The following is a 27,287-nucleotide window of genomic DNA, read 5'->3' on the forward strand; positions in this document are numbered from 1 at the left end:
GAATACAGTGATTTAGAGGTCGCCAAGTTTCCGAATGTTGTAAGATCCTTCATTCACAAAGCTCGTGTAGGAAAGAAAGCTGCTGGTGAAAATATTGTAGCTGTATCCAAGAGGAAAAGGCACTGCAGACATTCGGACACTGTAAGAATACCACATTTCAACCATCAATTTCAAAACATTATCAATGATGATCCTGGAAAATCAATAAGGAGCACTGCCAGAGAACTTCAGGTGTCAAAGTGGCTTATCAGAACGGTGGTGCACAAGCACATTCAGTACAAGTCATACATGCTAAGGAAGGGTCAGTTCATGTCTCCAAAGACACAGAAAACCCACTTGATTCATGCAAAGCTGTTGCTTAGCAAGATTAAAAACCCTAACAAGGATGGCATGCCTTTTTTTTTTTTTTTTTTTTTTGATGAGAAGAACTTCGACCAAGACCAAAGTTTTAACAGGAATGATAGATGGTTATGTGCAGATCCTTCAGAGGTTCCCAGGGTAATGCACACTAAATTTCCAAATTTCCAGCAACTGTGAAGATTTTAGGAGTTGTTAGCAACAAAGGTTATGTTATGTTACCTCATTTCTTTCAACTGGGTCTTATGGTTAATGCGGCTGGATACACTGAAGTGCTGGAAACAATTGTCAAGCCTTGGATAAATAAAGTACGCAGTGAAAGACCATACAAAGTTCTTTCGACTCAAGAATGGATGTCAGATAATCTTTATGAACATGTGTGTATTCACCTTGGTCTTTTTGATCACATGTTGGAGTCGGAGTCGTGATCGACAGCTATTTCCCTCCCAGAAGAGAGCTCAGAGCTCATATGACCGATCTATGGGTAATGCTATGACCCATCACACATACACACCCCCAACTCCCCGCCCACGAGAGTCAGAGTAACGACCCAAAGCACAGTGATACCGAAATAATTTCGGCCCCGGGCAGGATTCGAACCAGTACTTCCACCGTACTTCCCAGTCCAGCGCTCTACCAACCGCGCCACCGAGTCGTGTAACACCAAACATGTGACCTCCAAACTCACCATATTCAAATCCTATGGATTACTACATCTACAGCATTGTTGAAAGAGGAACTAATCAACATCCTTATAATAACATAGCTTCACTAAAGACTGCCATTGTTGAAGTGATGACTGAGGTTAACAAAAACTACTTAGTGCAGACATGTCAAATATTTAGGACTCGTATTGAAGCAGTTATAAAAGCTGAAGGTGGATTAAGAGAATAATGTATAAGGTTATTGAGACTTTCTGCATGAAATTTAGTTAAATATGTTTGTTAACTACTAAGTTATAGTTGTTTTAATTTATCACTAAACTTTTCCTCAAATAGCCCTCTCACCCTGTATATACTCGTACATATATATATGTATATATATATATATATATATATATATATATATATATATATATGTGTATATATATATGTATGTATATATATATGTATATATATGTATATATATATGTATATATATATATATATATATATATATATATATATATATAGAATAAGAAAAAAGTACACAGATATATACTTATGTCACTCTTATCATTAGTACTGTACCTGTTTTTGTTGAACGATCACAATCACTAGTAGCATAGTAACAACTATAGTCACACCTATCATCACAGCACAACATTACATTTATGATAACATCGTTATTATCGTCATTTTAATGCTGACTCTTTTCTCTTTGCGGGATGGCAACAGTTATGGGTAAGAGAGGCTGGAACCTCATTTATCACCAAACCATCATTACATTAGACAATTTAGCATCAGACTTACTCTAGGGACAACATTTTGCCCCTTCACACAAACCAATTAATGCCTCACAAATACCCATGACATGAATATATTTACACAGGGACATGTACATGCACATACAGTCCAAAAAGTACTACACAGGTTGGGCTCAATGATCTCTGAATTAATCATTACTGTAACTGGTACATTGTGAGATAGGAAATTAAGCCATGATAGAACAAAGAATATTGTTAGCAAGATCCATAGGGATCTTGGTCAATGGCATTAAAAGTGTAAGCAAATCCTTACAGACAGGAATCAAGTCTCCCATTATGGTGGTGCAGGACCATCATGCATATTCTAATGCACCTTACTTTATTTCAATCTGTTTTGTACAAAATCTGTACAATACTTGATGGTGTGTACATGCATGAAAGACTATAATGGAAGCTCAATGTAAAAGGTAGGGCTAAAACTATACCACTGGAATGGATGGAAGATTTCCTTGAACTGCTGAAAATAAGAATGTTATTACAACAGAAATATGTTACAAGTGAGATTCCACAAGGATTAGTACTGACACCAGTCATATTCTTTGTATATATAAATGTGGATCTTGCTCACCTTCATCACTTACAAAAGTAAATAATTCACTCAAAATACCCAAAATTAATTTATCTTCCCTAATCATATGATCTCATATCATCTTTGTCAGAGAGACTGTCCCTTCTAAGCTTCCTCAACTGCTATCTGGATTCTATTTTAATATTGTTATGAAAAAAAAACTGCTTGAGTGTGTCATTGCAATTTTTAAGTGGCTATGTTTCAATGTTTTGACAATTATCTCTAACTATTTACAGGTGAGTATGTACAATAATTCCTTCTTTTCTTATAGCCTTATAAGTTCAGCTGTTACAATCATGAATAAAAGTGTTCTTGTGCAATCTCATGCTGTCCCCCTTTTAGAACTTATATTTGCAAAAGCTATGTACACAAGATTGCAAAGAATGTGGTTTTATATATATATATATATATATATATATATATATATATATATATATATATATATATATATATATCTATATATATAATATATATATATATATATATATATATATATATATATATATATATATATATACACATATACATATATACATATATATATATCAGTGTGTGTGTATTTACCTAGTTGTATTTTACAGGAAGGGGAGATATGCTTGTGATGTCCCATCTCCATATCTCATTTTATCTAGACTTTTTAGATTCGTGTATCGTTTTTGCACACACCACATTCTCATCTAACCTGTTCCAAACATCTATTATCCTGTGGGGAAAGCTGTTCTTTTTCAGGCCTCTTCTATAATTGTCTTTCTTGATTTATTTTCAGTGTCCTCTTGTATCTCTACTATCCCATTTTATTAGATCTTCTCTATCAATAATTTCCATGCCTTTCATGATTCTATAAATAGTTATCAAGTCTCCTCTCTCTCTTCTTTACTCCAATGTCTGTAGCTTAAGTTTTGCCAGCCTCTCCTCATATGATAGTTCTGAGAGCGTTGGTGCCAATTTCGTAATTGCTCTTTGTATTCTTTCAAGTTTTGTTATACATTTTTTTGTACTTGGTGATCACGTCGTCACTCCATACTTCAATTTTGGTCTTATCAAAGTGACTAGTATTTTTTTTGCCATTTCTTCATCCAGGTAAGTAAATGTCACTTTGATTGATCTTATTAAATTATAAGTTTCTCCAAAAATTTTGTTTATATGTTTCTCAGGCGACATATTATTCATAATAATGACTCCTATAGGTCCTTCTCTTTTTCCATTTTTTTTATTTCTTCCTCTCTCAATTTATATGATCCCATTATTCTTTTTTTGCTTCTTCCAAATTCCGTTATATTACACTTCTTAATGTTGAATTCCATCTCCCACTTCCTACTCGCATTACCATACTTTATTGAGATCACTCTGCAGTGACTCACAATCTTCTTCGGTGTTCACTTTTTTCAAAATTTTTGCATCGTCCACAAAGAAACTCATATAACTTTAAATTCCTTCATCTATATCATTAATATATATGGCAAACATTATTGGGGCCAAAACTGTTCCTTGTGGAACTCCACTAATCACCTAATCCCAATTGGAATGTTTGTCTCTTATCACAACTCATTTTCCTTCCATGCAAGAAGTCTTCCATCCAATTAAGTAGTTTGCCCTGTATTCCTCCTGCTGTTTCTAATTTCTTTAGCAATTTCTTATGTGGCACTTTATCAAAAGCTTTTTTTCAGGTCTAGAAAGGCACAATCAGCCCATCCATCTCTTTCCTGTATTATATCTATTAGACTTGAATAGAAACACATCAAGTTTGTGACACATGATCTTCCTTGTCTAAATACAAACTACCTCGGGATTTAGTAAACTGTTTTTTCCAAATGCTTTACCCATCTAATTTTGATCATTCCTTCACAAATTTTAGCTGCCGTACTTGTAAGAGAAACCAGTCTATAGTTTGTAGGGTCTTCTTTGTTTCCCCCTTTATATATTGGTACTATATTTGCTTTTTTCCAATCTTCTGAAACTTTTCCTTCCTTCAATGAACTGCTTATTAGACTATGTATTTTGTCTTTTAGTTCATCCCTGCATTCTCTTAAAATCTAGTTTGCCATTTCATCTGGACCATGCGATTTTCTAACATTGAGATTACTCAAGTGATTCATTATTTCATTCCTTGTTACTTCTATCTCTTTTATAGGGGGGACTTTCCCTCCCACTCAACATCTCTAAGTTGTATGTTCTCACCGATTTAAAATGTTTGTTCATAATTTCTGCCATTTCTATTTCCTGTGTATTCTATTCCTCCTTGTCATAGTTTCACTAATTCTTGTTTGTTTTTCATTTTGTTGTTTACAGATCTATAAAATACTTTTGGTTGATCTTTACATTTTTCCATGACATCCTTTTCATATTTTCTCTTTTCTTCTCTGAGCACTTGTACATATTCATTTCTATAACTAGTATATATTTTCCATTTTTGTTTTTTTGTTTTGCATTTCCTCCATTTTCTCCAAGGTTTATCCTTTTTATCTTTTAACTCGCTACATCTTTTGCTGTACAACATTTTACATATCCTCTTTCTTATTTTTGTCTTGGAACATACTTTTCCACTCCTTCTTTATAAATTGTTGTCAAAATTTTCTATTTCTCTTCTATTTTTGTTTCTTGTGTATCCTTTCCCATTCTGCTTTTTAATTTTTTTTCTTCTCATTTTATCAAAATTTGTTTTTCCATACATCATTCTTCCCTTTCTATATTCTTCGTTTTTTCCCACGTATTTTTCTGCATTTAGTTCCAGTTCTACTAATATGTGGTTACTTTTACTTAGTGGTGTCTTATATTCAATCTAATCCACTATTACAGGTTCTGATGTGATTAGGTCCAGTCTTGATGGCTCTTCCTCATTTCTATACCTAGTATTCTCTTGTATCCATTGTGTCATTGTATGTTCTATAATCATATCAAGTAGTATATTTCCCCATATGTCATCTCCACCCTTCACTGTCATCTCTTCCCAGCAGATTTCTTTACAATTAGTGTTATACATTATAACTATTCTTCCTCCATCTTCCTTTATCTTATTTGGTGTTATCCTTGTGTCTTTTAACATATTTTTGTGTTCTCTCTCTTCCCACAAAGCCGTTTTAGGAGGCACATAATTTACCACAAACTTCCTGCTCTTCTCGATCCATTTCCATCATAATCATTTTTACTCTATTCTTTCCATATGTAACATTCCTCACATTTATATCCTTCTTAGTCAGGAACATAGCTCCGCCCCCTTGTTTTACCTCTGTTTCTAATCCAATAATTATAAGTGCCATGTCCTACACTGTTGGGTGGTAATGGACCTTTCAATTTTGTCTCCACAATTCCCATTATGTCCGGTTCTTTTTCTTTCAGGTAATCATTCAGCTCATTCAAGCCTGTTATTAAGCCAACTATATTCATGAAAGACACTTTTAATTTTCTGTTACCTCCATCCTGTTTTCTGTTTCCCTTCTGTTTTTCTTTCCTATGAACCATTTCCTCACTTTTATATCCACTACTCTCCTATAGAATTTCTCTTTGTCTGACTCTGTTCTGTTCTCTTTTTTTTTCCTAGCTTCGATTCTATTTGTTTTCTCTTCCTCTCTTTCCTCTTTATTCATCTCTCTTTTTATCCATACCTGTTTGTACTGATCACTTTCTACTAGTTTTCCTGTTTTTAATAAGACATTCTCTGCTATCGTTTGTGACCTGAATTTAACCTTAATTGGTCTGGTCTTGTCTATACTGTATTTCCCTAGTCTATATATTTCTTCAATTTCTTTCTCTATTTCCTGTTCACCTTCTTGAAATATTTTTAATACCTTGTTCACTCTTTGTTTTTCATCTCTTATTCTTGTAGTCCTATTTGGATCATGCTTCTCTTCCATTCCTAATATAATTATACATTTCTTTTTACCTGCTAAGTCTTATACTATATTCTCCTTCTCTCTCATCACTTTAATAACTGTGTCCTAAGTGTCTTCCTTCATCTGTTGTTTCACTATATCTCTAAATTCAATTTTGCTATCTTCCTGAACTTTTTTCCAACCACTTACCTCTTTTGCTATGGACTCTTTATTCTCTTTTTATTCCTCTTTAATTCCTCATTCTCATCCTTTACTTTTAACTGTCTTTTCATTTTTTCTATTTCTTTATTTAGGTTTTGGTTCTCCTTCTTTAATTCTTCCAATTTATCAATTCTTTGTGTAATTAGCGCAAGTTGGCTAAACCTAACCTCCCATGATTCGTTTATTTTTGTTAGTTTTTCCTCTAGACTTGCTAATCAGGGGAGGTTGTCATCTCCTCCCTCATTGAACCCATAGAAATAATTATCTCCATTTTCCATTGTGCTGCTCTTATCTATATTTCTAATTTTAATGCCTTTACTGAATTGTTTGACTTCAGCTGTGTCATCTGCACATCTCTTGTTTACATTCCTTTTGACGTCTGGGACCCTTTCATCCCCTTCCTCATTTCCTTCCATTTTCCTCAATAATCCCTCCCCTTCTCCTTTTTCTTCACCTGTTCACTACACCACAAACTTTCCCCTTCCTTTATAATACAACACAGGTACTCCCTCATCGTTGAAATCCACAAAAATTGTGGGGGGTTTTCTGGAGTTCCAATCTTTGCTGTCAATCCAATGATTGTATTTACCTAGTATTTACCTAGTTGTATTTTACGGGAAGGGGAGCTATGCTCGTGGGGTCCCGTCTTCATATCTCATTTTATCTAAACTATTTTTAAATTCATGTATTGTTTTTGCACACACCACTTTCTCATCTAACTTGTTCCAACTGTCTATTGCTCTGTGAGGAAAGCTGTTCTTTTTAAAATCTCTTCTATAGCTGTCTTTTTTTATTTTCTTTCCGTGTCCTCTTGTATTTCTGTCATCCCATTTTATCAGATTCTCTCTATCAGTAATTTCTATGCCTTTCATGATTCTGTAAATAGCTATCAAATCTCCTCTCTCTCTTCTTTGCTCTAGTGTCTGTAGTTTAAGTTTTTGTAGTCTCTCTTCATATGATAGTTTTGAGAGTGTTGGTGCCAGTTTTGTAATTGCTCTTTGTATTCTTTCAAGTTTTTTTATACATTTTTTTGTACTTGGTGACCATATCGTTGCTGCATATTCCAATCTTGGTCTTACCAGGGTGATTAGGATTTTCCTCACCATTTCTTCATCCAGGTATGTAAATGCCACTTTGATTGTTCTTATTAAATTATAAGTTTCTCCAAAAATCTTATTTATGTGTTTCTCAGGTGACATATTATTCATAACAATGACTCCCAGGTCCTTCTCATTTTCTACTTTTTTTATTCCTTCTTTTCCCAAATTATATGATCCTGTTATTCTGTTTTTGCTTTTTCCAAATTCCATTATACTACACTTTTTTGTATTGAACTCCATCTCCCACTTCCTTCTCCATTCTTGTACTTTATTTAGATCTCTCTGTAGTGATTCACAATCTTCTTCAGTTTTCACTCTTTTCAGTAATTTTGCATCATCTGCAAAGAAGCTCATATAGCTTTCAATTCCTTCATCCATATCATTAATATATATAGCAAACATTATTGGGGCCAGAACTGTTCCCTGCGGGACACCGCTTATTACTTCATTCCATTTTGAGTGCTGATCTCTTATCACTACTCTCATTTTTCTTTCTTGCAAAAAGTCTTCCATCCAATTTAGCAATTTACCTTGTATTCCTCCTTCATATTCTAATTTCTTAAGCAACTTCTTATGTGGTACTTTGTCAAAAGCTTTTTTTAGGTCTAGAAATGCACAATCAGCCCATCCATCTCTTTCTTGTATTATATCTATTAGCCTTGAATAGAAACATATTAAATTGGTGACGCATGATCGTCCTTGTCTGAATCCAAATTGCCTTGGATTTAGTACGTTGTTTTTTTCCAAGTATTTTACCCATCTACTTTTGATAATTCTTTCACATATTTTTGCTATTGTACTTGTTAGAGAGACTGGTCTATAGTTGGTAGGTTCTTCTTTATTTCCTCCTTTATATATAGGTACTATATTTGCTTTTTTCCAATCTTCTGGAACTTTTCCTTCTTTTAAGGAACTGCTTATTATGCTATGTATTTTGTCTGCCAGTTCATTCCTGCATTCTTTCAGAATCCAGTTTGCTATTTCATCTGGCCCATGCGATTTTCTGACATCAAAATTACCCAAGTGTGTCAATATTTCATTCTTTGTTACTTCTATTTCTTCCATAGGGGGGACTTTTTCCTTCCACTCAATCTCTTCAGGTTGTATATTTTCCCTTGTAAACACTGATTTAAAATGTTTGTTCATAATTTCTGCCATTTCCATTTCCTCAGTGTATTCAACTCCTCCTTGTCTTAATTTCTCTAAGTCTTGTTTGTTTTTCAGTTTATTGTTTACAAATCTGTAGAATAGTTTTGGTTGATCTTTACACTTTTCTATAACATCTTTTTCATATTTTCTTTTTTCCTCTCTGCACTTTTGTACATATTCATTTCTATAACCAGTATATATTTTCCATTTTTCAGGTCTTCTGTCTTTTTTCCATCTGTTCCAGGCTTTGTCTCTTTTGTCCTTTAACTCCCTACAACTTTTGTTGTACCAGCATTTTACATATTCTTTTTCTTGTTTTTGTCTTGGGACATACTTTTCCACTCCTTTTTTGTAAATTTTTGTCAAAATATTCCATTTCTCTTCCACTGTTGTTTCTTCTTTGTATATTTCTTCCCAGTTTTCTTGTTGGAAGAATTCTCTTATTTTATCAAAGTTTGTTTTTTCATACATCATTCTTCCTTTTCTATATTGTTCATTTCTTTTCATATATTTTTCTTCATTAAGTTCCAGTTCAATCAATATGTGGTCACTTTTACCTATTGGTGTTTTATATTCAATCTTGTCCACTATTCTAGGTTCAGATGTAATTATTAAGTCTAGCCTCGATGGTTCTTCTTCATTTCTATACCTAGTGTTCTCTTGTATCCATTGTGTCATTGAATGGTCAGTAATCATCTCAAGTAGAGCATTTCCCCATGAGTCATCACCACTCTTTACTGTCATTTCTTCCCAGCAGATTTCTTTGCAATTAAAGTCGCCCATCATAACTATTCTTCCTCCGTCTTCCATTATTTTAGTTAATGCTATCTTTGTGTCCTCTAACATACTTTTATGTTCACTCTCCTCCCATGAGGCTGTTTTCGGAGGCACATAATTGATCACAAATTTTCTGCTCTTCTTATCTCGGTCTTCCACTTCTATCATAATCATCTCTACTGTATTCTTTCCATATATGACACCTTTCACGTTTATATCCTTCTTAGTCAGGAACATAACTCCACCCCCTTGTTTTTTCTCTCTGTTTCTAATCCAATAATTGTATGTATCATGTCCTACACTGTTGGGTGGTAGTGGGCCTTTTAATTTTGTTTCTACAATTCCCATTATGTCCGGTTCTTTTTCTTTCAAATAATCATTCAGTTCATTCAATCCTGTTATCAATCCATCTATATTTGTGTAAGACACTCTTAGTTTTCTGCCACTTCCATTGTATTCTCTGTTTCCCTTATGTTTTTCTTTAGTATGTCGAACTGCTTTATTTTCATGTTCACTACTCTCCAATAGAATCTCTCTTTCTCTGACTCCGTTCTTTCCTCGTTTTTTGCCTTAGCTTCAATTCTTTTCTGCTTTTCTGCCTCTCTTTCCTCCTTATTCATTTCTCTTTTTATCCATACCTTTTTATATTGATCATTTGTTGCTAGTTTCCCTGTCTTGGATAGAATTTTCTCTGCTGTTGTTTGTGACCTGAATTTAATCTTAATTGGTCTGGTCTTATCTGTACTATATTTTCCGAGTCTGAATTTTTCCTCAATTTCCTTTATAATTTCTGGTTCATCTTCCTGGACTAATTTTAATAAACTGCTTACTCTTTCATTTTCCTCCTTGATTCTTGCAGTTCTATCTGGGTTATGTTTCTCTTCCATTCCTAATATAATTATACATTTCTTTTTGTCAGCTAATTCTCTTACTATATTCTCCTTCTGTCTCATCACTTTAATAACTGAGTCTTCATTATGTTCTTTCAATTGCTGTTTGACTATGTCAGTGAATGAAACCTTATTCCCTTCTTGAGTTATTCTCCAATTTTTAGCTTCTGTAGCTAGTTTCTCTCTGTTTTCATTACTATTCTTCTTCAATTTCTCATTCTCCTCCTTTACATTTCCTAACTGTCTTTTTAGGTCCTCTATTTCTTCAGTTAAGTTTCTGTTAGCCTTCTCTAGTTGTTCCAACCTTTCAATTCTTTGAAAAATGGAGTCTACGTTACCTAACTTACGCTCCAAGTCCTCGATCACCTTATCAACTCTCTCCTCTAGTCTTATCAGTCGGGGGGGGGGGGGGGGGGGGGTGTGTCCCCCCCACCCTCTTTAAATCCCTGGAACATATTCTCGTCACTTTCTTCTGTATTGCTCCTCTCTATACTTCTAATCTTTACATTTTTATTAGACATTTGATCCTCGCTAAGTCTTTTGTTTACTTTCCGCTTGTCTGGCTGGTCAAAGTCTACTCCCTCCTCATTTCCTTCCATTTCCCTCAGTAATCCCTCCCCTTTTCTTCTTTCCCTACGTTCCCACTACTCCACGAGCAATTTCCCCCCCACCCTGCAAAAACACTAGGCACTTCTCTTTGCGTTGGGATCCACAGACTTCAGTTTTCTTCAGAACGTCATCCAAGCCGTCCATTCGCTGAAGTGTGTGTGTGTGTGTGTGTGTCCTGAGGAAATTTATCATGACCAGTGACCAGCCTATGAGTAGGAAATAGATGAGTAACATCTTGGTGGGATGACCTAACATGACTTATCTTGAGTTTAACCTTAATGGTCCATGCAGGATCAGCTTACTCCTGAAGGTTAATATAGCCTTTGTACCTCACCACAGTGGCTTAGTCTTACCTGTCAAAAAAGCGGTTAGGAAAGGCAGTGGAAAGATGAGTGTGGTATGCAGCTTGGCCCAAATTCAATCCAAAGTCAGCATCAGGTCTGGGTCAAGTGAAAGGAATTTATGAATATTATGAAACAAAATATTTACTAATTTATTAATTTACTAATTCATTCATTTATCTATTTATTGATATACCTTGTCCTTGTTTTCAACATCTGACTACATAATTATTTCCTATTTATAGTTTATGTGCAAACACAGCTTTCCTTCAAATCAGGAAGAAAGCTGCTTACACTTGAGTGTACTTGATGAGGAGAATGAACAGGAACAGAAAGAATAATAGTGACTGGTGGAATGAGGAGCTGAGTAGGCTAATGGTGGAACAGAGATATGAATACAAAGGATGGTTGCAAAGAAAAAGAAAGATAGAAAGAAAAAAAGAGAGAGAGGTAAAAACAGAAGGTGAAGGAGCCCAAGAGCAAAGTGGGTGCGAGTTGGGGTAGGTGTTAATCTACAAACCTTTAAAAGAATAAAAAGATGGAAGGGAGTGTATAGAGGGATGGGAGTCAGGTAGAAAGGAGGCAGTAAAGAGAGCAGATAAACAGTTGTTATTGAATGAGAAAGCTGAGAAAGATGGGCAAAGCATCTCAAAGACTTGTTGAATGTAGACTGTGGTGGTGGGAGATGCCAGGAGAATGACTGTAAAGGGTGAGAAAAGTGATAAGGTTAATAGAAATAAAAGGAACAAATAGCCATTAAAAGAAGTGAAAGCTTAAAACCCACCTAGATTAAAAGGATGTTATGTGTAATGTCTGACAAAGGATAGTGTAGTAAAACTGGAGTGGCCAATGAGATTGTTCAATGTGTTTAGTATGCTAAACAAGGGAAAAGAAGACAAGTATGGATGCAGTTGTTTTAGAGGGATTAGTTTTGAATGTGGTAAGTAAGGTATATGGATATGTGTTGATTGAAGGTATTACACAGAGCACAGAAGGAGTGATTGGAGAGGAGTAGTATGGGTGTGGAGAGTAAGAGGTTGCATAGATCAGTTTTTGTAGTATGGCAAGTATGTAATATCAACTACAATCAGTGTTCCATTTTATATCCTGCCTTCAAGATTGGTGATAGGACAGGTATGTGATATCCACTTATAGTATTGCATTTTGTGTCCTGCCTTCAAGTTTGGTGTATATCATTGACACCTTCCTTATCATATAGCATTCGTAATTCTATTGTGACTACTGCCAAACTTTACATTCATCTCCATGGCCCAAATCAAATAAATTCTCAGTAATTTCATTCTATAGTTTGTGAAATTTTGAGTACATTATGATTAAGAGTTTTTTATTCTTCTTTTTTAGAGAAGGACTGGGATCATTCTAATAATCACAAAGTTTATCTCTTTCACTTTGTAGAAAAATACTTAAAATATGAGTGTATCTTTGTACTTTTGCTTATGTATGTGTGCAATAGTGGCCATTTCTCAAGTGTCTTATCTCAGGTTCTTTTTCTCCCTACCCTCTGAATACAAGGGGTTTCCTTCAGTTGAATAATTAATACGACTTTGTAACAACCAGAATATAACAGAAATCCACCATAGCAGTCAGTGAATTAATTGAGATAATTTCTAATATATTGGGGTCTCACAATTCAACAGGGTTAGGGCAGTTTTTGAGGCGTTGAAACGCAATTTTTTGAAACACAAATCACTTCCATTTTATCAGACCAACTGTCTGCTAAGATGGAAGCGATTCACGTTTCAAAAAAATCGCATTTTGACGCCTCAAAAACCACCATAACCTTGTTGAATTGTGAGACTCTAGTGTACTGTAATCCCACCTCATATAGTATCCTCACTGCGACCTACCTTGCGGGCCGTTGGTCATCCGGCCAATCCCGGCCTCTCCTTGTCCTCCCGCTGACACTGGAGCCCTGGTGAGAACCAAACCTCTCCTCATCTTGGGCATTTGTGAATCTATTTCTATAGCTGCTAGATTCTGGTTCAGTTGTGGACTTTCCCCTACTGTATAGGTCCCTCCCATGGGAAGCATCTGAGCGGTGGGAACCAGCTAAGTGTTTCTTCTTCTCTTCCTCAGCACGTAACCGTGCTGCCTCCAAGTGTGCCAGTTGTGCTTCACGCCGCCGAATTTGCTGTGAGTAAAGAAGAGGGAGAGAGAAAAGTAAATCAAATATAGAACCAGTGAGAATATATCACAGTATGATTGAGTTCGTGGCACATAGTGCTAATGCACTCTGAGAAGGTCTCAGCCCACTCATGAGGACAAAAACCACCCTTTCTCACTGCCACCAAAGATGAAATTCATGAACACCAGTAATCCCTTTATTATGTGCAAAACAGCAAAACGGTAGACAATGGTGATTGTTTCTTTATATTTTCCAGCAGCTGAAATACAATATTATTCAGCTACATGGACCCTACTTCCTCCTTTTGATGACCAAAAGAGTTGCTTTGAGGTATTAGTGTGGTTTAGGTTATTGTTATGTACTTCCTAGGGCAGATATGATTAACCCTGCCCCACAGGTTCCTGGTCAAAATCCAAGGCCTCAACCTCCACTTCTAATCTTGGTTAAATTTGGGAAGTCTTCTGGATGGGGTCTGCCTGGAATTCCTGCCTTGTAATGATATGGTTTAACATCACAAACTCCCCCCTATCGGAAGGCCAGGACGGTGCCCCTCACAGAGGGCTTTGTAACGTGGAATTTAATGAACCATGCCCTTGGTTCAACTTTGCTGGTGGCAGGATTCGAACCGCCATCCCCTCGACTTTCGCCATAAGTAACGACACCCTAACCCACTCAGCCAACGAGCTTCCTCCCTTGTAACTATTAACCTCTTCAGCACAGGCCTTAAATCTCGCGGGCAGCAGCCGCTGCCAGCCACACGACATGTCGTAATAATACTCGCTTCATAAAATATAGTCACCGCTTGTATCGATCGTTCTCTCTTTCACCCATGAATTTTGATAACCATAGAAAATGTGAATAAAGGCAGTTTAGAGAGTATGTAAAAAATGCAGGGGCAACTACAATAAATATAATCAAGACGCCGATATGGCAGCCTCGCGTATCCACTTGCTCCTCATGCCGCCTATGTATGCGGCACCGTATGGAAGGGGTTAATATTACTTGCAGCAGTAATAATAACTCTTTCCAAAACTATGAGGCCATGGGAGGGTAGCCTCCAACTGCTTGGGAGATGGAATGAAGCTTCCACTTTTACAGACAAGTATTGTAGACCCAGGGTGATATTGCCACATTTAAGATGGGGCCACATTTCAGTACAGCCTAATCCTGAAGGGATAAAAAGAAATGAAGGGAAAATTTTAAACCAAAGGAATCAAAAGAAGTGGAGGAAAGGGTTTAAACTCTTACTGTTATATGCTATGGGAACATGAAAGGAGCCCCTTTATGCTCCTGTGGTCTATGTAATAGTTGCGCTGATTTTGGGTGCAATTTGCCCACTTTTCACATTCTACATGAGCAATGTGTGGTGATGTCAAGTATACAGATAAGTGACGTGAATCAAAATTATTTTTTTCTTCTTCTTCTTGTGGCATGGGGTGCCCTGTATTCACTATAAATGCATTCAACCCCTACTGGAAGAGAGTATGTTTGAGGTCAAAGGAGAAACACTTTTAGAGAGCTCATAGACCCCTCAACAATATCATCTCAGACTTCAGCTGCAGGGTGAGTGGTCAGTTCATGGTATGAGAGCAGCTAATCACAGGACCTCTGAGTGAAAATTTCCAAGGCAGTACAAGACCTGTTTGGGTCCCTGAGGAAGGCAAAGAGTTTTCTTAAAATTAAGGTTTTGATGTCCATTAATCTACAATGATTAATAATAAATACTAATAAAAAAAAAAGTAGGTATAAGTATAGTGATGTTTGTGTATGTGAATTGTCACACAATATACAATGTGTACAATGTGATATGCAATTATGTATCCTGTAATGTATTATATAACTTGTTATGTTCGGCTCATCCACGTAACCATGAAAATTTTTATGAAACACAGTTATTAAATATATTACGAAATGTTTAAGCCTGATGTCTTGTAGGCTATGATATATATTTCAAGTTAAGTTGGTCACAACTAGTTTAAGATATTATTATATAATAACATGTAGAACTATAGAAAAATTAGCTTAGAACTTTAACCATAGGACTCCCAAGGAGAAAATGACAAGAAGTTATGGCAGAGGAACTCAAGAATTGGCCACTATATGACCCAGGGTCAGAGATTGCAGATGAAAATGGCACAGGGAAGTAGCACCATCAACATATATGAGTGTATCTTTTGTGGAATTTAGATAGGTAACTAATGATAAATTATAACCCTTCCTCACACAAAATAAAGATACGAGACAAATGTGTGAAGGCAGGTAAAAAGGAAATTAGGCTAGGATTATAGATTTTGGATTCTTGGCACATGCAAATGCCACTCGTATAAAGAGGGTTGCATACTATATCTGGTGCACACACCCTCATTCTCTCCCCTGTAATATTATCACATAATTCTACTTGTATCATTTGTAAGTAAAAGTGGTTATATAATTTGCACTTTGCCTTTATTTCACACTCAGGAGAAAGAAGGATTAACTGATATAAAAGGGAAAACAGGCACGCTGACAATGGATTGATAGGATTGTTTGAATCATGGCCAGGTTTGATACAGTAAATCGAAAATGCCATATTGTGACAGAATGTAAATGTATGTCAGGCTGGGGGTAGTAAAAAGTGTTTGTTCTCAAGGGGGGATGGATGTTGGCTGGTTGCTGTGGGGCCCTTTTTAGCTCTTGGACCCCAGAACAAAGTACCGGCTGTACCCCCCTTCTCATAGGCCCTGACTAATCACAAAAGTTAGTCCCATAATGAGCACAAACAGTCACCATGCTAGCTTTCCCTCCCTTTTTTCCCATTTACAAGCCTCACACTTCACATCCCTTCCCCTCCTTTTCATTACCTCAGCCTCCTTCTTCTTTTTTCTATTGTTTTCTTCTTCATATTCCTGCCTCATCTTCTCCTGCTGCTTCCGGATATTCTCTTCCAGCTGCTGGTCCTCAAGCCTTTCACGCTCCTTCCGCTCAGCTTCCCTCATCCTCTTCTCCTCCACCTGCCTCTGCCGCTCAACCTGCACCTGTTGTGCTTGCATTCGCATCATCTCCTCACGATCTGTTGATGTCTGCCAATGTATCATAAATTGTAATGAGGAAACATGTTTCTTAGCTATCACAATTTTGTACTTTTACAAATGTGAGTGTCCAATCCATTTCTCCTGGTCTCTTCCATACAACCTGTGGCCTTCAGGTTACCAGAAACACCCTCAAGACTGGTCCACAAATTACTTAGTGAAGATATCTTATGCTGTTGTCTCAGGAATGTTAGTGTGAGGCCTTATAGTATGAGGTGTTCTGTGTCTTCTATGTGGTGATTACATCTGAGGCAGATAGAATTTGAGACCTGGCCTATTCTGTGGTGGCACTGTTTCATTAGTAGATGGTGTCTTTAATGCAATCATGCAAGTGTGGTTTTTACTAGATTTGGGATTTTTGTTTCGGAAGAAAGTCAAGCATAAGTACACATGGGAGAGGGTGGTGGAGGGAAGGGTGGTAGATAGAGCGCTAATGGATTATGTAGTGGTAAATAGGATTATGATAGGAAGAGTTAAGGATGTACATGTGCTAAGGGGAGAGGGTGGGGGAATATCAGATCATTTTTTGGTGGAAGGTAAGCTGAGAGTGGAGGATAGATGGAGAAAGAGGAAAGGGACAAAAGGTAGGGAGGTTCTTAGAGTGAACTCCTTGAATGAAAAGGAAAAGGAGAAGGAGTACGAAAAGAAGCTGAAGGAGTGGGAGGGAGTGAAGGATAGAGCAGAGATGGGTGTGGAGGAGGAATGGGGATGGTTCAAGGAGGGAGTCTTAAAGTGTGCAAGGATGGTGTGTGGAACAAGAAGGACAGGGGGAAATAGAAGAAAGGGTAGTGAATGGTGGGATGAGGAAACAAAGAAGGTTGTAGAAGAGAAGAAGCGAGCATTCACAGATTGGTTACAAAAGAGGACAGGGGAGTCATATGAGACGTACAAAGAAAAGAAAAGAGAAGTAAAGCAAAAGGTAAAGGAGGCAAAGAGGAGAGATGTGAAATGGGGTAGGAGTATGACAGAAAATTTTGAAAGTAATAAAAAGATGTTTTGGAAAGAAATTAAGAGAGGAAGAGGAGGCGAATCAAGTAGGGAAGAAAAGGTAAAAGGTACAGATGGAGAGATGATAATGGAAGAGATGGCAGTAAGGGGAAGATGGGCAGAATATTTTAGGGAGTTGCTAAATGTGAAGGAGGATAGGGAAGGAAAGATAGCTGCAGTGGGAAATGCAAAGAAAATGAGAGTGATGAGTGAGGAGAATGGAGGAGAAATAAGGAAGGATGAGGTGAAGGCAGTTGTAAAGATGATGAAAGCAGGTAAGGCACCTGGTCTGGATGGATGCCATGCAGAATGTCTGAAAAAGGGAGGTTCAGTGATGGTGGACTGGTTGGTGAGGTTATTTAATGTTTGCTGGAGAGAGGGTAGAGTACCGGAGGACTGGAGAAGTGCCTGTATAGTTCCTCTTTACAAGGGAAAAGGGGACAAGTGTGAATGTAGTAGTTTCAGAGGGATTAGCCTGTTAAGTGTAGTAGGGAAGGCTTATGGGAGGATCTTAATTGAGAGGATTAGGAGAGGAACAGAAGGAGTAATTGGTGAGGAACAGTGTGGATTTAGGACAGGTAGAGGTTGTGTAGATCAGATCTTTGTGGTAAGACAGATATGTGAGAAAGCTATAGGAAAGGGGAAGGATGTTTTTTGGGCTTTTATGGATCTGGAAAAGGCTTATGATAGGGTAGACAGAAAGGCACTGTGGGAGGCTATGCAGATTTATGGGATAGGAGGAAAGCTTTTGGGAGCTGTCAAGAGTTTTTATGAGAGTAGTAGAGCATGTGTCAGGATTAGAAATGGAGAGAGTGAGTGGTTTGAAGTAAAGGTGGGACTTCGTCAAGGATGCGTTATGTCGCCCTGGCTGTTCAACTTATACATGGATGGGGTGGTGCGAGAGGTGAATGCTAGGGTAGTGGGTCAGGGATTGGAGATGGTTAAAGAAAATGGAGAAAAGTGGGAGGTGAGCCAGCTGTTGTTTGCGGACGACACTGCGCTTGTGGCAGGGTCAGAGGAGGGATTGAGGAAGTTGGTGGCAGAGTTTGGGAGAGTATGTGATAGAAGAAAGCTAAAGATAAATGTGTGTAAAAGTAAGGTGATGAGATGTACAAGGGGTGAAAGTGGCAGTAGACTGGAAGTGAACATTAAGGGAGAGCGACTGGAGGAAGTGGATAGTTTTAGATACTTGGGTGCAAGTGTAGCAGGAAAAGGTGGAGTGAAGGTGGAGGTAGAATGTAGATTGAGAGAAGCGAGTAAATGCCTTGGTGGATTAAAGAGTGTAATGAGGAATAGACATTTGGGAATGGATGCGAAGAGGAGACTGTATGAAGGAGTGATTGTGCCAACAGCACTGTATGGGGCAGAAACGTGGAACATAAGAGAAGAAGAGAGAAGGAGTTTGAATGTGTTTGAGATGAGGTGTCTGAGAAGTATGGTGGGGGTTACTAGGCTGGATAGAGTGAGAAATGAGGAGGTGAGGAGGAGAACAGGGGTGAAAAAGGATTTGGGAGATAGGGTTGATGAAAGAATATTAGGATGGTTTGGACACATGGAAAGAATGAGTGAAGAAAGACTAGTAAAAGAGGTATGGAAGGCAGATGTGGAGGGAGAGTGAACATGAGGGGACGTCCTAGGATGAGGTGGATGGATGGGGTGAAGGGGGCTTTGGGGAAGAGGGGAATGTCTGTTGAGGAAGGAAGGGAGAGGACAGAAGACAGAGGTGAGTGGAGAATGGTTGTATATGGATGATGTTGTGACTGCATGAGGAGGAATGGGCGGGGGGGGTGGGGGGTGGGGTAGTATGTGTGAGTAAATTTTGACGCAGCCCGAAGGGATTTCTCCCCGTCCTCTCCTTATATGCAAAGGGGGACGGAGAGGGGGGGTCGCCGATTAAATGAAGCTGCCTTGCTGTGGATGTACTGTGTCTTGCGACACTGCTTCTGACCCAGGGCAGTGGGCAGGGTGCAGGGATGACCCGTCATCCAGGAGGTGCTCAGATGAGAGGGAGGGTGGGAGGGGTGTGGAGTGTATTTAGGGATGAAATGGGTGGGAGTGTTTTTATGCCTTTCCCTTTTTGGCTACCTCCCTTGTAAGGGGGAAAAAGCCTTGGTATATGTATGTATGTATGGGATTTTTGCTATGGTGCTTATCTCTGGAGGTTGTTGATGGAGTACTGAATTTGGTTGTCAGTCTTCATGGTTGTCAGTTTAATGATATAAGTATGTATGTGTTTTTGTGTGGTACAATTGGTAGGTTGTTATGAATGATTGAGTAGTATGCTGCTGGTGTTTGTTTGTTTGTTTATTAATTCTGTTGGTGGTACTTGTGAAAGAACCTCTAATTGCCATCAAAAGAACTACCCTCACCCATGCCTCCATAGCATAGTTCCCAACAATCAACAAGATGAACACACACACACGCTCATCGAAGCAACACCGCTCGTCGTCGCTCGTCGTCGCGCGACCAAGAAGGAGAGGATTTACGACGAAAAAGGAAAACCTGGTTTGTACTGTAGGGGTGGGGAGTGAACGTGAGTGCCCGAAATGGTATCTATGCAGTGCTAGTTAATTGTGTTAACTAGAAATTAGCAAAAATGAATGAAAACGACTCGAAAGCCAGTTGCGAATCAGAGCCATCTGGAGGCAATCCACTGAACCGCGATGTAAACAATAAACAAAGCGCCGCGTGTTACGACAATGATTTCTTAGGGTTTGGTAAGTACGAAAGAAAGAACTTAAGTAGATTATTAGAGATAGAGAGAGAGATGAGCAAAAATAGGACTCGGTGGGAAAATGAAATCATGGACTTAAGAAAAGAGGTAATTGGTTTAATTGATTGTTTATCTAAGACTAACCACGAAATTTCTGACCTGAAAAAAGCTAACTTGGATCTTACAAACGAAATTAAAGAAATGAAAAGAGACATAAATGAACTGAAGAATGAAAATGAAAAGAAGAAAACTAATGATAATAATAGCGAAAATCTAAAGCAAGAAGTGAACAACAAATTCCAAGAATTGACACAAAAGATCGAAGAAAACTTAGGTGGGGACAGTATCCAGGAAATTAAAAAGTGGAAAGAAAATATTGAAAATAAAGAAATTGCTTTCAAAGAAATAGTCAAGCAGCAAATGCAAGATAATGCAAAAGACACAATCATTCAAGTGATTAACGAAAAAGCAAATTGGGTCAGGGACACAGTAGATAGGAAGAAATGTATTGTGGTTTATGGGCTTAAAGAAAAACAAGGATTGGCGAGGTACATGAGAGAAAAAGAAGAAAAAGAGACAGCAGTAGAAATCCTTAATGAAATTCAGGGGGGAGATAGTGATTCAGGCACAGACTTAGAAGAGACTTACAGAATTGGTCGCTATACTAAGGATAGGAATCGACCTCTAAAGATAAAACTAAGGTCACAAGTGGTAGTAGAAGACATATTTGAAAAAGTAGGTAACTTGGCAAAGAGTGAAAAATACAATAAGATATGGATAAAAAGAGAAATGAGTACTGAGGAATTAGAAAAAGAAAGGGCGCTAAGAGAAGAAGCAAAGGAAAAAAACTTGAAAAGATCGGAGACAGAATGCAAAGAATTCCAGTGGAGAGTAATAGACTTGAGATTAAGACAATGGCGCTTCAAAACGAACAAAACAAGGGAAGAAGAAACCAGGGAGAAGGAAGAAAATTAAAAGTGGCCTATACCAACATTGACGGACTAATTTCGGGACTGAACGAACTCAATGATTATCTGTTAGAAGCAAAACCAGACATAATGGGAATTGTAGAGACTAAACTAAGAGGTGAAATACCATCCACTGTTATCGGACAAGGTTTATACAACTACTGGATAAAAAACAGGGACAAGAAACAGGGAGGGGGAATCATGTTCTTGGCCAAGAAAGACCTAAAGGTGACAAAAATTGCAGAGGGCAAAGGTAATGCTGAATTGATCATGATAAAAGTCGAAGGCAAGAATATGAAAAGTAGAAAGTTTGTGGTGACTTATGTGCCTCCAAAAACAAGCGCTTGGAAAGAAATTGAACATAAAAAAATGCTAGATGACACAAGAAAATCACTCAATGAGATACTAATGGGTAAGGGTAATCTGGTAGTTATGGGGGACTTCAATTGCAAAGAAATTTGTTGGGACAGCATGACAGTGCAAGGAGGAGATGACTCGTGGGGCAATGTACTGCTAGATATGACCATGGAGTACACAATGACCCAATGGGTCCATGAAAACACAAGGTACAGAAATAATGAAGAACCATCGAAACTAGATCTAATATTTACAACAGAGCCTGAAATAGTGCATAAAGTCCAGTATGAGACACCAATTGGAAAGAGTGACCATGTACTCATCGAAACTATACTAAAGGAAGAAATAGACATAGAGAGGAACGAAAAGCATAGGAAAGGAAGACTGAGGTACAACAAAACAGACTTTACAAAACTAAAGACATTCTTCCGGAATGCAAACTGGGAAATATTTTACAGGGAAGAAACAGCAGTGGAAGAGAAATGGAATATATTGATGGAAAACTACAATGAAGGGGTAAACAGACATGTACCAAGACAAAAGCGAGAGAGAGAGAGTACATTAAATGTTGGTTCAACAAAAGATGCAGTGAGGCAAAAGACAGAAGGGACAAAGCTTGGAAAAAGTGGAGAAAAGACAAAAAACAAAGCAAATGGCAAATTTATGTTAACTATAGAAATGAGTATGTTAATGTGAGAAGAGAGGAGAAAAGGAACCATGAGAAGGATATTATAGACAAATGCAAAGAGCAACCCAAACTATTCTATCGGTATGTGAATGGTAAACTTAAAAACAAACAGGAATTGGTGAAACTATGCCAAGGAAACATAGAATACACAGAAGATTTAGAGATGGCCGAAGTCATGAACAATCACTTTAAATCTGTTTTCACCAGAGAGAAAATACCGAATTGTGACATAGACAAAAACAAGAAATCTCCCCTCATGAATGAGTTTACAGCATCACTAAAGGAAATATCAGAACATTTATCAAGGCTGGATGTCAGAAAATCACATGGCCCGGACGGTATTGCAAATTGGATTCTAAAGGAGTGCAAAGAAGAACTAACAGACAAAATACACATCTTAATAAACAGCTCACTCAAAGAAGGAAAGATACCCGAGGACTGGAAAAACGCTAACATTGTACCAATACACAAAGGAGGAAACAAAGAAGAACCCACCAACTATAGGCCAGTATCACTAACAAGCACCATTGCCAAAATTTGTGAGAAAATAATCAAGAATAGATGGGTAAAACATCTGGAAGACAATGACATATTAAACCCAAGACAATTCGGATTCAGACAAGGAAGATCATGCTCCACAAACTTAATATGCTTTTACTCAAGACTAATAGACATAGTGCAAGAAAGAAATGGATGGGCTGATTGTGCATTCCTAGACTTGCAAAAAGCCTTTGACAAAGTACCACACAGAAAACTACTAAAAAAAACTGGAACACATAGGAGGAATACAGGGAAACCTACAAAAATGGATAGAGGACTTTCTGACTGGTAGAAAGATGAGAGTAGTGCTCAGAGAAAAATATTCAGACTGGAAAGAGGTGATCAGTGGAGTACCGCAAGGATCTGTGCTGGCACCAATAATGTTTGCTATCTATATGAATGACATGGATGAGGACGTGAACTGCTACATGAGCTTCTTTGCCGATGACGCCAAACTGCTAAGGAAAATAGAAACTGATGAGGACTGTGAAGCACTGCAAGAAGACCTAAATAGGGTATGGAACTGGAGTCAGAAATGGGAAGTGGACTTTAATACTAAGAAGTGTAGCATAATGGAGTTTGGAAAAAGCAAAAACAGAATATCAGGAAAATATACAATTGGAACCAAAGAAGTAAAGAAAGTAGGATCCGAAAAAGATTTGGGAGTAATTATCATGAACGACTTGTCCTATGATATACAGATTAACAAAATTGTCGGGGAGACTTACAATTTGCTAAGATCAATAAAAGTGGCGTTTACATACTTGGACGAAGACATGATGAAAAAAATATATTGGTTACATTGATAAGGCCTAGATTAGAGTATGCAGCGACATTGTGGTCCCCCAGTACCAAAAAGAATATAAAGAAAATAGAAAGAATCCAAAGAGCAGCTACAAAAATGGCACCTGCACTTGCAAACCTATCATACAAAGAGAGATTGGCTAAACTGGAGTTACCGACACTGGAGCAAAGAAGAGAGAGAGGTGACCTATTGACCATCTACAGAATCATGAAAGGCACAGAGGTACTCGATAGTGAGAACTTACTTAACTGGGACAAAAGAAACACAAGAGGACATGGAAAGAAAATAAAAAAACATAGCTATAGAAGAGAACTGAAGAAAAACAGTTTTCCTCATAGAGTTTTGGACACTTGGAACAAACTGGACAATGAAATAGTATGCGCAAAAACCATTCATGAGTTTAAAAACAAACTAGACACTGCAAGATACAAAGGCGGGACAACACGAGCATAGCTCCCCTTCCCGCAAAATACAACTAGGTAAATACAACTTACAAACTTTACAGAATGGAGCACTCAGAGTAATAACAGAATGCACCAAAACCAGCCCCAACTGGACACCTAAACCACCACTTGAAAATGAGAGGAACACAATTCTATGCCAGCACCACTAACACCACTCTTCACACTACATTTCACAAGAACCAAGATGCAAAATAAAAGCAAAAAATAGTGTTTATTACAAAAAAGCTTTTGCTATAGCATTGAAGGTTATGCTTAGCTTTTTTAGCCAGTTTGAGTTGATCTTCTTGCTGCTGCCAGGTACATAGCCTATCATTTTTTTGTAAGACGAATATAATTCTCTGTGGAATTAATATTATGTTTCAAAGATTGTTATTGATAGGAGTGTGTTTTTGGCATAGACCATATTGGCAGTCACCTAGGGTGCCACCCATGAGAGCAAAAAAAAATCATGAATGTGTATAAATTGATTGATTAAACATTTTCTGCAATGAGGTGACATTAGTTTGTAAACTTTGCCACTATCAACTGAAGTCGATTGAGCTTATATAAGTACTATTATAAGTTTATAATTATATATATATATATATATATATATATTATATATATATATATATATATATATATATATATATATATATATATATATACATATATATATATATGTGTGTGTGTGTAAGTGGGAGTAGAGAACACAGGAGTCTTAGTTGAGTTTATTCCTGACTAGTTTCACAGGTATGCTTTCTCAAACCTGTGAAAACTGAAAAATCTATACATACTGCCTTGCAATTGATCACTCAGTTCTTTTCTACTACAACCTTCATGGTCAACACTGTCTAACCTTAATATAGCTGTCTAATGTCTGTATCCAAGTTCAAGAAAACACAGAAAAATAAGACTGAAGAAATCATGTGCAAGATAAAGTGATCAAACCAGGCAAAGTTTCTAGAAAGCATATTATAGCTCCTACAAATTACCTCATACCTAGGTATGTACTGAAATTTATCTGAAATTTATTTAAGTAAAAACATATTACAGTTAGTTTTTAAGTTCTCATATATAATCGAATTAGTGAACAATGAATGAACCTCAGCACTAGTAATAAACAAGAGAAAACATTCCTTCTACTGTTTGACTTTAAGAAGCTATTCCTTTCTATAGACACATTCTATTCGTATTATAACCTCCTTGAGCACCTTACCCATTTTTCTTAACATGCAAGAGAATATTCTGATGGTGCAACTCGTTCTTTCTCCCCAAGCATGTACTTATACTCGTAAAATATTTGCCACTTCAAATCCTGAACCTCAAGATGAGAACATGTTACTGAAAGTGCATCAATATATGTTAAGGAGTTAATGTATACATATCTTAAAGGATTACACATGCTTACCATGTTTGCATGTGGCTTACGGAAGTTAGTTCTATTAGGGCCAGGCAAAGTACCAACCATTCCAGAGCTGCAAAGATGAATAAATAAATAAATAAATATGTGTATGCATGTATTTAACTAATTGTAGTATAAAGAAAAGGAGCAACAATAATTGGGTCCTGTCTCCTAATGTCTATTATTATTATTATTATTATTATTTTTTTTTTTTTTTTTTTTTTTTTTCCTAGTTGTATTTCACAGAAAGGGGAGCTACACTCCTGGTGTCCCGCCTTTGTATCTCGCAGTGTCTAGTTTGCTCTTAGATTCATGAATAGTTTTTGCACACACTACTGTTTCATCCAGTTTGTTCCAAGTGTCCACCACTCTGTGTGGAAAACTGTTCTTCTTCAGGTCTCTTCTATAACTATCTATTTTGAGTTTCTTTCCATGTCCTCTTGTGTTTCTCTTGTCCCAATTTAACAAGTCCTCTCTATTGATTATTTCTGTGCCCTTCATGATTCTATAGATGGTCAGTAGGTCGCCTCTCTCTCTTCTTTGCTCCAAAGTTGGTAACTCCAATTTAGCCAGTCTCTCTTCATATGACAAGTTTGAAAGTGCTGGAGCCATTTTTGTGGTTGCTCTCTGGATTCTTTCAATTTTCTTTATATTCTTTTTGGTACTGGGTGACCACAATGTCGCTGCATATTCTAGTCTAGGCCTTATCGGTGTGACTGATATTTCTTAATCATTTCTTTGTCCAAATAGGTAAATGCCATTTTTTATTGATCTTAGCAAGTTATAAGATTCTCCAACAATTTTGTTTATTTGTTTATCCGAAGACAAGTCATTTGTGATAATTACTCCCACATCTTTTTCAGATCCCACTTTCTTTACCTCCTTAGTTCCAATTCTATATTGCCCTGATATTCTATTTTTACTTTTTCCAAACTCCATTATGCACTTCTTAATGTTGAAGTCCATTTTCCTTTTCTGAAGCCACTTCCAAACCTTATCCAGGTCTTCCTGTAGTGATTCACAATCCATTTCGGTTTTTACTTTCCTCAACAATTTAGCGTTGTCTGCAAAGAAACCCAAGTAACATTCCACCTCTTCATGTCATTCACATAAATAGCAACCATTATTGGAGCCAATACAGATCCTTGCAGAACTCCACTAATCACCTCTTTCCAACCTGAATATTTTTCTTTGAGTACTACTCTCATTTTTCTACCACTCAGGAAGTATTCCATCCAGTTTAGCAGGTTGCCTTGTATATCTCCTATATTTTCCATTTTTTTTTAATAATTTCGGTGTAGTACCATGTCAACAGCTTTCTGTAAGTCCAAGAAAGCACAATCAGCCCATCTATCCCTTTCTTGTATTATATCTATTAGTCTTGAGTATAAACAGATTAAATTTGTGGTACATGATCTTCCCTGTCTAAACCCAAATTGTCTTGGGTTTATTATATTATTTTTTCCAGGTGTTTTACCCATCTATTCTTGATGTGATTCACCTTGATCTTTGAATCACGTGTTGGACTCATGATCAACAGCTGTTTCCCTCCTGGAAGAGAGCTCAGAGCTCATATGACTGATCTATGGGTAATGCTGTGACCTTACACGCACACACATCCCCAACTCCCCGCCCATGAGAGTTGGAGTAACGACTTGAAGCGCAGCGGTACTGAAATTATCTTAGCCCTGGGATGTGTGTATGTGTGTTACATATTTGTCCAAAGTTACGCCACAGTTACACATTGTTTATGTGGGAGGAACACCACCACTAGTCATTTATGCATTACAGTGAATCTTATATCATTGCAGTAGATATGCGATTTAGGGTCGAACCCGGACCCACAGACATGTAAGTTGCTGTTTCTACCAACTGCACCG

General features: G+C 37.3%; 1 protein-coding gene across 2 annotated transcripts in view; it reads right to left on the reverse strand.

Moving 5' to 3' along the window:
- Positions 1-27,287, reverse strand: part of LOC143038133 (uncharacterized) — a 100,046-nt gene that overhangs the window by 30,706 nt on the left and 42,053 nt on the right. For both annotated transcript variants that reach the window (XM_076207136.1, XM_076207135.1), the window contains exons 4-7: positions 25,414-25,480; positions 16,274-16,492; positions 13,156-13,439; positions 11,300-11,386 (exon numbers count right to left, since the gene is read on the reverse strand). In XM_076207136.1, the coding sequence (XP_076063251.1) occupies positions 11,300-11,386; positions 13,156-13,439; positions 16,274-16,492; positions 25,414-25,480 (657 nt within the window). The remainder of the gene's footprint in view (positions 1-11,299; positions 11,387-13,155; positions 13,440-16,273; positions 16,493-25,413; positions 25,481-27,287) is intronic.

Source organism: Oratosquilla oratoria, chromosome 23 (genome assembly GCF_046742065.1).
Source record: "Oratosquilla oratoria isolate Oo_2021 chromosome 23, ASM4674206v1, whole genome shotgun sequence".
Lineage (NCBI taxonomy): Eukaryota > Metazoa > Arthropoda > Malacostraca > Stomatopoda > Squillidae > Oratosquilla > Oratosquilla oratoria.